This window comes from Dendroctonus ponderosae, unplaced genomic scaffold (assembly GCF_020466585.1).
Source record: "Dendroctonus ponderosae isolate FM_Combo_2020 unplaced genomic scaffold, Dpon_F_20191213v2 Dpon_F_20191213_1, whole genome shotgun sequence".
In the NCBI taxonomy this organism is placed as follows: domain Eukaryota; kingdom Metazoa; phylum Arthropoda; class Insecta; order Coleoptera; family Curculionidae; genus Dendroctonus; species Dendroctonus ponderosae.
Genome location: NW_026017110.1, coordinates 58,586,274 through 58,600,703, shown reverse-complemented (window position 1 = coordinate 58,600,703; position 14,430 = coordinate 58,586,274). Strand labels below are relative to the sequence as shown.

General features: G+C 35.4%; 2 protein-coding genes across 5 annotated transcripts in view; both read left to right on the top strand.

Moving 5' to 3' along the window:
• Positions 1-12,011, top strand: part of LOC109532874 (neuronal acetylcholine receptor subunit alpha-7) — a 69,197-nt gene extending 57,186 nt beyond the window's left edge. For 2 of the 3 annotated variants that reach the window (XM_019897973.2, XM_019897976.2), the window contains 3 exons: positions 178-264; positions 6,417-6,526; positions 7,367-12,011. In XM_019897973.2, coding sequence (XP_019753532.2) covers positions 178-264; positions 6,417-6,526; positions 7,367-7,858 — 689 coding nt within the window. In that variant the 3' untranslated portion in view covers positions 7,859-12,011. The remainder of the gene's footprint in view (positions 1-177; positions 265-6,416; positions 6,527-7,366) is intronic. The other variant, XM_019897974.2, reaches the window with a different exon arrangement.
• A 57-nt stretch (positions 12,012-12,068) lies between these two features.
• Positions 12,069-13,835, top strand: LOC125502610 (gustatory and odorant receptor 63a-like). 2 transcript variants are annotated; one of them, XM_048661369.1, is made up of 4 exons: positions 12,069-12,553; positions 12,624-12,899; positions 13,066-13,280; positions 13,332-13,835. In XM_048661369.1, exons 1-4 carry the CDS (start codon positions 12,241-12,243, stop codon positions 13,626-13,628), a joined length of 1,101 nt encoding a protein of 366 aa, XP_048517326.1. In that variant the 5' UTR covers positions 12,069-12,240; the 3' UTR covers positions 13,629-13,835. The 2 variants fall into 2 exon arrangements, with proteins under 2 accessions (XP_048517326.1, XP_048517325.1); XM_048661368.1 differs by having other exon boundaries at positions 12,973-13,280.
• The last annotated feature ends 595 nt before the right edge of the window (positions 13,836-14,430 follow it).

Genomic DNA, 14,430 nt, shown 5'->3' with positions numbered 1-14,430 from the left:
CTCAAAACTAGTAATAAATAGTAGAAGGTAGAAGAGAGGTAGAGGTAAGTATCAACACCCGAACGTAATTTAGACCCATTTAAGTGCACTAACAGCCATAAGCAAAGCCAACTGAAAGCAGCACCTGGAGAGAATGTGCACTTTCTCTACACGTAATTTAGATGTATTATGTTGCAGGCGTGACCATCCTGCTCTCGTTGACTGTGTTCCTGAACCTCGTGGCTGAAACTTTGCCCCAAGTATCTGATGCCATTCCCTTGTTAGGTACCAACCCTTTTGTCTGACCTGCCTGTGTTGGCTACTCCTCAGTGATGCCTGATTTGATCTTTTGTGTCATTGATGTGTATATGTGTTGCTATGTTCGGGGAGCGTTTGATTCAAGTCAGCTTCAAATGGTTGTTCAAATGCGAGCAAAGAAGAAATGTTTTAGGGCTAGGCAATGGTAGTGCGAAGTGCTGGAAAAGGAGGTCCGATGGGGTGCGCCGCAAACATTTCCTCTTTGACTCGTAACTTTATTAGGGGTGAGCCGGATACTTGGAAAGAAGGGCTGCAGAAACACTATCTGTTGCAGGTGTGACCATTCTACTGTCACAAACAGTGTTTTCCTTGCTGGTGGCTCACGTGATCACCCAGACGTCCGACGCTGTGCCCCTGATAGGTTAGAGTCTCGGTTCACTACTTTACTATGTACTTAAATTTGATTTGCAGACACACTGACAGGGCACCCTACTGGCGCGAACCCTTGGGCATTTATTTTGCTCTTTTCGGGTACGCACCCTCTTGCATGTATCGAACAGCACTTCGCCCAGCCACAGCTAAAGCCTACACAACTAGTCTTGTTGCTGGTGATTTTATATCGCACTCGTTCGTCCACGATTCATTCAAATCTTTTCCGTCTCAAATTACTTCGCATGCCAGATATTGCGATCATAAATTCACCTCAACTTCTGAGACTAGTGCTTTTCTTACTCTGTTCGGGTGAATGGGTGGCTACTGCGACCGAGGTTAATTTAGCTTTGTTGCCTTCAATACCGACCGAATTAAGTAGAAGTTCCAAATTTATATGCCCGAAATCCAGCCTGCATATAAAGGAAACAAAACTTTATGCGCCATAACAAACCTTGATTAAGGACATCAAATAAATTCTCCAATTTTCCCTGTATTGCTTATTAGTTCAGGGTCCATAAAATATTTACATTACTACGACCTTTCATGCCACATTTAAAATCATGTTTGTAAAAAATCTAGAAGCTTTAACGGTTCTCTACCGCATTCACCATCGCACCCTTTCACATTTGATCAATAACGCCATTGATTTTCCCCAATAATTAATATCATTCCTTGCAGATTATTGATTGCCTTATTTTAGATCACTTTTTTCCGATCGTTATTCTATTTCAATAGTATTTTTTGGTATGGAATTCACAATTTTGCATAGAAATGTGTAGAGCGGCATTGAACAACCTAGAAACCAAGCATTAACCAGTTAATGTGGAAGTTTTGATTTATTTTCATTTTCTATGCTTCCAAGGGTACGTATTTTGATGTATGATGTTTCACAATCAGCTGGGAGTGAGTCTGATTTGTTAGAGACTCAACCGGCCTTTATAATCCTTGCAAAAAAGTAAATCAATTAACAAACATACTATATTTTTACATAGATTGATGGTTTTTTAAACTTCATTTCTGTTATTTCCAAACGCCAGTTTCCCTGTTAATAAAAATAAAAATGCCATCTGCAAAACTCGCTGGCACTTCAAAACTGATGACTTTGATGCGTTCAAGAAAGCATTACATTTTTATATATTACCAATATTCGATCCGTATGAGAAATCGAATTTGCTGCCAAAGTAGATTACTCCTCTTTACGCAAATATTTTAAAATGTAAAAAGTGCACACTATTGTAACTGAATATCTAGAATATTGCCCTGGAAAATGTCCAGATCGTTATAAGTTTAGTAAACCATATTATCAATAATTTTTTTAAAGCTTGTCAAGAGTGTTCTGGTGCAAAGTTTCCCAAATATCCTGGCAACTCGAAATGGTGCAATGGGGATGCGAAAATACTGTGCAAGTGAAAAAACTATTTGCTAAACCGAAAGTTAACTCGAGGAATGTTTGGGTTATTCAATGCCGTGCCATTTCCTAGTTTTTGGTTTGCAGGTTTTAACTACCCATAAATTCCACACATGTTTGAAAAAATATGTTTGACAATGAAGCATGTTTCTTCGCTTTCCCTCTAACTTTTTGCAAAGGTATTAACACTTTTCAGATTATTAATAGTTAAGAGGTTTTGGCAAAAACGAAGTTTATGCAAATATAGTTTTTAAGCCGACAGAATAAAGATACAAGAACGAAAAATTTAAATCTATTTTTTAATACAACTTTAATACACAGCGTTGCAAACTTAACGCATAGTTTAACTAACTTTTCATTGTGAATATTTTCCCAGTCGGTGATTCGATTTTATTATTTTTTGATCAAGTCAGTAATCAGGTAAGAAAAAATTGAAATATGCGTTTTGTACAAAGTGTTTAAATACCGTCATTTTTTCTTGGTCAAGGTTTAAAAATTTCTGCGCGCAATATGTGGTAGGCCACAGAAAAAATACGTTGCTAAAGCCTCAGATGTCTTCTGAGTGATTTGAAACTAATCGTTTGTTTCTCTAGAGACGTTCAAGACATCTTAATTTTTTTATGACCGGGCAAAATTTACTTTTATTACGAAGAAACATTCTGGAAAAAATGTTGCGCTAACATCATTTCATTTCAAGTTAATAGCTGTGTTTATTTGCTCTAAGGATAAAGGATTCTTGTTTACACGCCAAAGATTTTTTTTTCATTTGTTTCTTTATACAGTTACATAGGTATGTAACACAAGAAGCAGAGTTTGGCGAGTTTAAGATTGCAATAAAATTTTGTTTGCACTCCTTATTCGCAATTAAACAAAAATGTGATCGGCAATAAAAAAAATTATATCTCTCGAATGGCTCAGGATAATTAGACGACTAAATATCAAAATTACTCAAAGCCCATCAGATTTTAATACCGTATACTTTTTTCTTTCTGCGGTAAATTGTTCAAATCGGATCACCGATTGAAAAAAAATTCACAGTTAAAAGTTAGGTAATAAATGTGCGCCGCAGTGTAGTTTCTAAGACGACTTATTTTTGAGGAACCATTGCCCGTTTTAGCCCTGTTGCTTAAAAATCTACAAGGATTTTAAATTCTGAAATTGCCAAAGCCTACTTATTACAATGGGCGTTGTGTTAGAATTATTTTCTAAAAATTTCCAATTAACAAGCATCGCATCTAGATGATAGGAGAATGAGACAATAATACATACTAGAAGTTCATGTTCAATTTTAAAAGTCTGTTGACAAATAGACGATATCCGTGAAGGGCATGGAAATTTGAAAACTTCTTTAAGTGGTCGAGTATTGAATGCAAATGAATATTTTAAATATAGCAAAATCGTCACGTTCTCCAGTTCCAAACAGTAATTATCGGAAAGCAAAGTTTGTGCAGAGCATCACGATTGTGCATATTACACAGCGACGTCGAGCAGTACAACTGTAATTACAAGTTACATAATGTAAATGACTAACCGTACTCCCTACTCCCTCCCTAATATTTAGCCTGGCCTCCCTCTGTATTGGCGGAAATCCTTTTCTAGCTTTAGAGGTACCTTTCAAGGTCCAGGAAGGGCTGCTGACGTGCTCAGCTGAAAAGCTATCTTTGCTGCTACCACAGACACACATACAAGGTGCGCTAACTCTTGCCACAGACCTTCTAAACCTCCAAGTATCAAATGGCTCTGTCCCTCTAGGAGTATCAATCTGTATGTTTTGTTGTTGACATGTTTCAGTTTTTCCCATAATTGTTTGTACAATATGTTTTACTGGTTTTGTGTTGTTTTCGTTGTTGTTAATACTGTTTAATAAATTCGTTACCTCCTCGTTAAGTAGTGGCATATTTAAACTTACTTTAATCAAAGCCGATCTAAAGAGCACTTTGCTAAAGTTACTTCACTCGAACTATCTGCTACATTACGTCTAATGCATTTGCCGCCCCAATAGTAATTCGTAACTGTATAAAAAGCATTTGTAATTCTCTAAATCATGTCTTGACTAGTAAAGTTTGGTGATAATATTAAGAATTCCCCAATTACTAGTCAGGATGTTTTCTCACCTGATTCCTTAAAAGAACGCACATTTCCATTATTTAAAAAACGCCTCTATATGATGGAAATATACTTTTCAGAACTTAATCAAATGTGCGATAATTTAAGCAATTTTCGTTGTGGTGCCTAGTTTGGCGAGCGTGAAAGAAAATAGTTACGATACTCAGATGGACGAGAAGATCAGTTATGTCGATTCCCAGCCATCCACACGCATATCGCCAGGTAATAGCGCATACAAACTAATTCCAAATGTTTCTTTATAGTACGGTAGTTAAACCCCTTAAAATATCGTTCAGTTCCGGCTCAGAACACTATAGATGTTTGAGGCTAAAAATTCATCCAGAAACGCATGTCTGTATGGCTGGCGTAAGAGTATATTTCACTTCTACATTTTCTCCTCATCTTCTCACATTCATTGCGAAAATCACACAGGAAGATACGTAGATTTTCATTTATTTCTGTTAATTAATTAAACTAGGGAGGAATCGCAACCGGGCTTTTATTTGTCTTCACGTTTCATCCAGAAAATGTGGTTGAATTTCCAATTCTTTATTGCTGCATTTATTATTCATGAAAATCTCTTCATCCTCTTTCTCAAACCGCATTTAAATGAAATAAATTTACTTTAATGTTGAATCGAAGTAATTGCTTTGAGGCGAGAGAGATTAGTAATATTTTCTAGAAGTCCTTGATAGTTCCACAAATATGTTTGAGCAGCGGTGAAACCAAGGTATGAAATAAATCCGTTTTTAAGATGTTTAATGTTTAAAGTCGGTGCTTGAGTCAAAACAAGCCAAGAAAATTTGACTGCATATACAGGGTGTTCGGAAAATGCGGGGGAAAATCAAAAGGTTATTCTTTATACTAAAACAATGGCGGTAAGTCATGTAAGAAAAATTATAAATCTGAATGTTTTTCGGTAAATATTCAGATTTCGAATCTTCATTACATGACTTACTACCATTATTTTAACATGTTGAATCACCCTTAAAATTTGCTAACGCATTTTCCGAATAGCTTGTATACTGGAAAATGTCGATGTTCACTTGAAAGTTAATTGGAAGATACACGAGGTTGTGCCTTGAGGGATCTTCGCGTTTTGTCTTTGAGTTTTATTGCCATTCAAAAGTTATTAAGTAAATGTCCATGAAAAACGAATGAAGATGAAAAAATGGATTTTGCAAAGATCCTGGAAGAAAACCTACCTGACAATCTCAACGCAGCCTGAAAGTTACAGCCCAGAAAGGCTCTTTATTTGTTTGTTGTTCTAAGGCTTTTGAATCTGTTTTAAGTCAAGCACTAATTTTTGGTTTAAGTTTAACTAATTTGCAAAACGTTTTCGATTAACGCGCGTTGCAGATATGCTATAATTCTAGCGGTTTTTTTTTGAGGCTTCTTCTTGACTAATTTGTCACATAAACTCTTCAATATTTCCATTATTAACTCTATCAGTACTATTTGACACGCAAACCAGCATTTGAACGATTGATATTTGATAATAGCTTGGCAACTTCCTCTTATCTCGCTCTATGCTTAAATCCCGTCTAAAAACCCAAAAAACCATTGAAAGGAAAATTTCACAGTTCTAAATTACGTTTGAGACAGTGTGGGGACCTAAAACATGTCAAAGGTCTCTGAACTGTCGCTTTACCTCGGCCTTAGAGCTTTGTGATTATATTGAGGAGGATACGATCGTAGTTTATCTGTTTGAAATTCCCAAATCGGCTGAATCTGTCTCTTAATTTAACTGTGAAAGTGATTTGATTTTGTACAATACAGCAAATATAAATAACCAATGAAAATGACGATGATTTTTAGATTTGTGTGGAACGTGTTACACATTAAGCCTACTTGGGAAAATCTGTACATAAACCGTATAGATGAAAGAGTGTAGAAATGTGTCCTTGTACATAAGTCTTTGAATAGATTAACATTACATCGATGTGTGAATATGTAAAAATTGTGAATGTGAATGTGGGGTTACTTGACTGTCTGTAGGACGTTGTGTTTATTTTGAATATGTGTTTGAAAGATTTTGTAGAAGTAGATTTTTGGTTTCAGTATAGCATAGAATGTCATATAGATTTGATGTGAATGACCATTCGAAACCTGGATTGTGGTGATAAAATTTGGGTGGCCAGACTCGAGATAAATTTGATCAATTACCCAAATTTTATCTTCACAGCTTATATTTTCCCAGGGTAAACTCTGTGTGATCTGATTTATTTTGCAGGTACCTACTTCAATTGCATTATGTTCATGGTGGCATCATCAGTGGTTTTGACTGTGGTGGTTCTCAATTACCACCATCGAACTGCTGATATTCACGAAATGCCTCAATGGGTAAGTAGTTTTTTCTATTCAAAATTCGTCCATTTATCATTTAAAGTTAATAATTTAATGAGCTCTGGTTTGATGCGGAGAAGATGCATCAACAGATAGAGGAGATTCTAGTATTTTTAGGTGCTTCTGTGAATGTGAGTTTTCCGTTCCAAAATTGGCAATTATGGACGAACTTAGCAATTTTTTTTATTTGCTTCGTCCTAGGCGGTTAGAATTGAAGTATTTTGATAATCGCTTCCTATATCCATTGGAAGGTTTTCAATTAGCCGCCATTTGAATTTACTAACCAAATTTCAGAGTTCTATCTTCTAGCTGGTCAAAATTCGATTGTCGACAAATAGTCCAAAAAAATAAACGGGAAATCGAGACAGTGTCTCCATGAGTAAAATTTATGTAATCTGAAAAACACGGAATGTAAGTACATATTTGAATTGCAAACAGGAGTTTTGCTCGTGCTTAAAACGCTTTTTATTTACCAATTGGTCTTCGTGTATCATTTATGTTGCTATTCTTAAACTCCTTTGATGTTCGATGTTTGTGAACTGCAGTATGTTAATTTAGCTTTACATGTTTGAATGTTGCTGTTAATTGTAAAATTGTTGTTATTTTATTCCGCTGGACAGAAACGTCCTTCCAGGCGCGTTAATAAATCTTCCTAAAAATCCGGTTAAAAGCGCAGATCTCCGCATTAGTTCTGTGGCGAAAATGGGTTGTAAGCTAAAGTTCGTAGTGATATAGTAGTGCCATCTGTATCAAAGTCAAGAAGAGTCGTCTATCATATTTGTAAGCTTCAGCAAAAGACCCTAGGCTGAGGATTAATATCAGATATTTTATTTGCAGATAAAAACAGTCTTCCTGCAATGGTTACCGTGGATGCTTGGCATGAGCCGACCCGGTAAAAAAATAACCCGTAAATCCATCATGATGAACAGTAGAATGAAAGAATTGGAGCTGAAAGAACGCTCATCGAAAAGTTTATTAGCTAATGTATTAGACATAGATGATGATATTCGAAACGTTTCGGGAACATCAGGAAATAGTTCAATGATGACCACAAGCCTGGGTGGTGGCTTCGGACGTAGCGCAACCACTATTGAGGATTCAGCAATGGCCGGCACAAGTTCTAGTCAACGAGAGTTGCAACTCATACTAAAGGAGTTACAATTCATAACAAATAGAATGAAGAAAGCCGACGAAGAAGCTGAAGTAATAAGCGATTGGAAGTTTGCAGCAATGGTGGTGGACCGTTTCTGTCTGATTATTTTCACATTGTTTACGGTCATTGCTACAGTAGCTGTACTACTATCGGCACCACATATAATAGTGCAGTAATCGGACAGGAAACTCGAAGAGGCAGTAAACTTTTCTGTGATAGATAGCGCAGAATACTACGGCAGTTTGACACAAAAAAATGTGCAAGCATGCCTTTGCTGCGTGAACCATTCACGAGCTAAACAAAGTAAAAGGCAGGCACTAATGTCCAATCTAATATTAAGCGTTTGAAATTGCACAAAATGTCTACGAAAAAGGTCACGGAAATACGGCAAAAGGTTTAAAAACCGTCTTGCGTAAATTCGATTTCTTAGGCGCAGTTACCAAGCTAGTAGGTTCCTAAGGGGCTACTAGGGCTTTACTTCTTTAGAAAATGCAACGCATTGAACTACCCGGTAAACGGAACTTCTATCCACTTTATGTAGTTCCTTGATGTAAACCTACTGCCTGCTGTTTGGAAAAGTCTTTTTACGTTGCTTTTGGTTAATAGAGGTTGAAAATTTTAGCTAGTCTATAACACTATAACCGGTAAAACTATCTAGTTGGTGGAACACACGTGTCTGCCTTTTGTTAACCAATTGAAAACTCGGCATTCAGAAACATTCATTCATTCGCAGCCTCTCAAGTGCTTAGCTCTAAAGTATAACCATTAACTTTCAATCCTCCAATCTTCCTTTCATGCTTCATTCGTGTAACATTCCATATGATCAAGTCAGGGTCATGACAATCAGTATGTGACTTTAGAGCTTAGATAAGTTTAGTTAGTCCCGTAGAATTCGCTGTTCTCATTATTTTAACATAGTTGTCTTCTCAGTCATCGTAGCAAAATTATGTTAGTATCCATTTTCTCGTAAACACACAAAGAAGACTCAAGCGCTTGAGTCGATTGCAATTGAAGAGTTTCGGCAATGCCTCACAAACTTAAAGGAGTCCACCGTGTATAAAACCTATTGTGATGAGTTTCGCAAAATAAGTACCTAGGAATTATTAAGATGAGTTTATACATAAATAGGTGTAAATTACTCGAGACGTGAATTGTGGTATAGAGTCGAACGATTTTATATTAATGCTTACGAATACTTCATCGCATATTGAAATCAATGTCATCTCTTTTCAAAATAGCGACTTGTTTCGTCCACTCTTCAAACCGCGAATAGGCCGCGAGTGTGGACAAATATTCGTAAAATAGCTCTCTAAAACTCTTCTCTAAAAACATCCCAGCTATGTATAGAAACCCCAAATATTTTTAGGACTTTGTAATGGCGTTAGATTAAGGAATTATATAAAATCGTTCGAATACACGCTGATTTTTATACTTGAGTCTAACGACGAGTGCAGTTGAGGTATAGGACAAGGCAAAGGTTCAATCTGAGGGTTACCAGGGTCAGTTAAATAGGTCCAATACGTTGGCATAATCTCTCAAAGGTCGAGGAAACTTTCTCAATTTGTTCATCATGTTGTTCTCTAAAAGTCCCTATTTGGAGAATAGTATCAATAAAAGTTTTAATCATTTTGTAATCTGGCTTATTTTTGAATTTCTAGCGCATCTAGATGAGATAGATAAATATCGATGTTATAATTCAAGCAATTTCGAATGCACAAGGGAAAATTAGAATGCCAAAGCATTATTGCCTTCTAGCATCTAAATTGAATATGTAGAATTCATTGAACTTCTGTTATCTTCTATTCTTCTGTTATCTAATCCGTATTGCTTGGATACTGCGACGAAACTGATTGGAAACTTCAATACGAATCTTTATTCTTATTATTACACATGGAAAGTTTGATGTCTTGTTTCATATGTTCACATAAATCGTATTAAGTTTTTATTGCAAAAACGCCGTTTCTTGTATCTCGCAGTCTTTCAGCTCGATAACATTTATAGTATCCTCAAATTTATTATTTCGCTAAACTCATGATTTCTCTATCATAAAGAAGCATGTTTCAAAGATCTCAGTTTATTACTTAAGCATTGTGTATTACGTCTGTCTAACCTTCCTCGACGTCTCGATTGCTCTGGTCCTTCGAACCGGATATTGATTGTAAATTATCGAATGAGAGTTAAGACCGTTTAGTGTTTAAGCGATTGATGCAAAGTGATTACTTAACGCAAAATCCTCTAGGTTTAATGGAAATTATATCACATCTTCAACGGTTCAGTCGATCGAATATTTGCCTTAGGGTGCGATAAAAAAATTTAATCTAAACTTGTGTTTATTTATGAATGGATTCAATACTAAGACAGCTACTAAAGTCATGTTTTTATCGACTTTCTTTAGAATTTGTCTAAGCTGATGACTAAACGCACATGCATTTAAGGTTCAAGATCTCTTTCATCAAGCCTAACTTCCACTAAGCTCAAGCCTGCATAGATGGGTGGCAGTACCTGAATTTCTATAGACCTTTTAGAGATTAGTTCGATGTCTACCGAACCAATTTTTACCTATTTGGCATGCCCAATATAGTGTCCCATATCTGAGATACTCTTTTTTGGACATTTGCCTCGCTCCTTGCTCCGAACCGATCTGTTACTCTTCGGACAAGCTCCCGTGCTTCGGAACCTAACGCCATGTACGTGGTTTCATTTTCATCTGGTTTCACAAATGCATTTTTTCTTCCATTCATACCATTTGTTGTATATCTAGTTTTTCCTTGAGAGTGACTTTAAAACTGTTCGTTTTTGTTCGCAAAGATATCGGTTCCAATACGTTGATTAAGTAGGAAAAGCAATTGTTCTAATATATGTGCCAAATTGTGTAATATTAATTTTGAATAACCGGGTTTGCACGTTCCACCGAACCTTTTGTAAGATTGATTCGTCCCTGCATAGCATTCAGCAAATTATTTTGAAATATTTCAATTTACTTCGTACATGACGTTTTAAGCTCTACTTTTATATATCATATATTTATACTTATTTGTATTTAATGAAAGTTCTTCATTATTACTAATTAATTGCCAAATTGTTTTGGCAATAAGGGAATTAAACAACTAACCTGACAAGTATAACAATAATTGTTTACCTTAAAAATAATGTATTTAAACCATAGAATTTAATACAATTTTAATAAAAAAAATTAAAATTTCTTGGGCGTTTTATAACGTAGCATTACTTACAACTTACATATCTATTATTTAGTAGTTTAATGCCCTGCCTTTAGGGCTACTTTGCATGTCGGTAAATGGCCAAGCCCAATTTTCTACCAAATTTCTAACTAATGTAAAAAACGCCCATTATATGTTAGGAAGTACAATAAAAAGCAATGAGAAAACTGCTCAAAATTGTTATAAAACCACCACGCGTAGATAAGTTACTGTACAAGCACGCTATGGTAATTTTTTGAGTCGCAAGTATGCGAGAAGGAAATATATACAAAGCTAAACAAAATCTATCCCAATCGAACCTGTAGCAAACATTAACAGATAAATTGTAATATAATCAATATAAATTTGTGTTTAATGTTCCGACGTACTTACTGACATATCGTTGGTGATTTGGAAAAACAAATGAGAAAATTAGAGCGCCCATCCTAGCAGCCGATTTTCGGAAAAAAAGCCAAAAATGTTGACACAGGTGTTCGAGGGACATTCGCATGAAATGACCAAATAGTATAGTGTCCTTCGCTAATTAGTAGAATAATTACTGAATTAAGATCTTCTAAAGATGCTGACGAAACTGAATTACTGTCTGCTCAATTCAATATTACAGTTTTAGTCACTCGCAAGATGCATCTTCAAATTATTTAAAACGGTTTGAAGTATTTTTTTAATTGAAGTGCTTCATGATGATGATACCTGATGGAACTCAGTTTCAGTTTTGTCACCAGACGGTAGCAGGATGTAAAATTATTTGATTATAATTTGTGCTTTACAATGACTGCAGGGATAATAGCCCGACTTTAGAAATAAGAGTTTTTTTAACTATCAACAATGGCTCAAATAGAGTATGCTTGTACTGTTCAGTGAGCTTCTATGTCAATAAATACAACTAAACTCTTTTCCCCCATGAAATTTCCTTAGATGAATTAGAGTACGTGGAGAACATATTTTACTGTTTATTATTTTCGTTGATTATATATGCAGAAAACAATGTTAAATTTATTATAGTTTACCTTTACAGTAGCTCAATTTGTTTTTGAGATTCATACTGAATTTGCATTGATCATTGTGGAGTATATGTATAATGTATGATTGAAATACAAATGAGTTTTAATTTGATGTTTCATTTTTCCTGTCCGTTATTGTTTGATGTCACTTATATGTTAAATAGTTGTGGTATCTAAGTGTAAATGTAGTAATGTAGTATAATATGTCCATTTATAGGTCGGTTAATCAGCTGCCGTACAGTTCCTGCGAATGAAGCTGATAAGATCAGACTGGCTTCAACAATTATCGGTACTTTATCATAGTTAATTTCGTGTGGTATTTAGTAGTCAGCGAACATGGAGGACAAACAACCATCCGGCAAATCTTTCCGATTTGTGGCGCCTTTAATGAAGTTTTGTACAATTTTTGGAATGTGTCCGCCGGTGTTTCCTAGAAACAGTGATCAGCCATTATCGTTTTTATGGTACAAAATGTATAGTTGCTTTATAGGAATAAGCTCAGTTGCCGTTACAATATTTGTGATGTATAAAAAAGAAAACACATCAGGACCCATAGCTTCGGTACATGCGGCAAATACGTTCGCTCATTGTGCTCTAACTCTCACCTGCTTGGTCATGCTAGTGAGCTTGGTGTATGGAAAGTCTAAAGGTAATATTTGAAAATCAACTTTGATGTGTGGAATTTTGATGAAAAATATCAAAAAGTTTCCTTGTTTCAGGTTCTGCGTTAAAGAAAATGTTCGAAGCCATGGATGACATAGACGAGAAATTGAAGTTCGATAGTTTTTCGATCAGGAAGCAAATGTATATAGGTGTGACAATTTACATAGTGCTCATTGTGGTTTATGTTGTATACGACGCAGTGACTTGGACGCTTCTGCTAGGCATAAGTTGGTACATACTCTACATGCCCAAAACCATTCAAATTTGTCAATTTTCCTTGGGAATGCTACTGCCAATGGCATTGCTCAGCCTAATTTACTTGAGGATTAAAGGTGAGTAAACAAGTGCAAATTAATTCGCGAAATTTTTAAATATTCTTCCAAATTTATTTGTTCTTGGTTACAGGTTTTAACAAAGCATTGCGCCATTATTCAAAAGTCAATTTTTCACAGATCTCGTGTTACAGCTTGAATGAACAGCGGCAGTTTTTTTTTAAAGAAATGTGTCATATGCATACAGATCTTTTTCAAATGGTGAAGAGCTTTAACCGAATATTCGGAATTGTTCTACTTTTTGGTACGTTGATGGCCATAGGTTTGATTCTACATTACATCGTGATTCTGCTAGTATATTTCGAATTTAATACTGAATTAAAAGGCCAGTCTAACCACTATGTCCTAGCCCAATGTATCACTGGCATATTAATACCTGCGGTAAGTAATGGGCTTCTAAGATTTACAGATTTTGTTCCAATGTATTTACAGCTTCAGGTATTGGCCTTAGCCAACGTAGGAGATAGAGTGTCATTTGAAGCCGGAAAAACTTCTAATATAACTATGGTTTTGCTGAATAAATTTCCATCTCACGGAACAACGGAAGTGGAAAAAGCCATTTATGTAGAACTAAAAACTTTAGTAATGCAATGCTCTTTCAGAAATATCCAGATAACTGCCAAAAGGTTCTTTTCTGTAAATCATACCCTACTAGGCGTTCTACTCTCTTCAATGGTTTCATATATAATTATTATAGTACAATTTCTCAGCATGAACAATGAACAATAATAGCATTTTTTTAGTTCCACTAAAATGTTTTTAAATCACTAAAGCGATATACCACAGTCAACCGTCCATACCAACACATTTTCAGGGCTTTTCGTCAGATCTAAGTAGATTATTTCCCGAGAACTGAACGTGAGTAACGTGTTAATTAGCGAGATAATTATGCGACGACGCTAATCCAAGAGATAAATAAAATATAATAACATTTTACCGCTGTTTAAACTTATCCTTTATCTAAATCCTTCGATTCCTTAGTGCCAGACACTCGTTTCTGTTATGACACTATTTCTGATCGTTTACCGGTTACATTTTGTAATTTATATAAAGCCCCATGTCGCATCGATTCAGCAGAATATTAATATGTAGTAGATATTAACATACGATTCATAAAGGTCAATCAAAATATGATTAGTTCGATGATTAATTAAAAATGTCCGATTATCGTCGATTCAATGACCATGGAGGTCCAGTAAATGTCCGTAGATTCTTGAACGTCAAAAATTTTTAAGTTAACTCTAATTTAGGAGATTCTCTTATGTTTTTATTTTACTTTTAATTTAAAATTTCATTATGCATTGAATTACTTTCTTCTGGCAGCTCAGAAAAAATCTGGAGGCATTTTTTAACAAAATGTGGGTCCAAACTCTAGATCGTTTGGTGATGTATTACGCTATTTCCGCTGGAATAAAGGTAAGATAAGTGTATTTTTTAAGTTATTATATACCTTGACTTCGCTGGTAAGTTCGAAGGTATTATTTCGACACGTTCATTTCTATTTCGAGCCGATTGTAGTTAATGTGCCGGG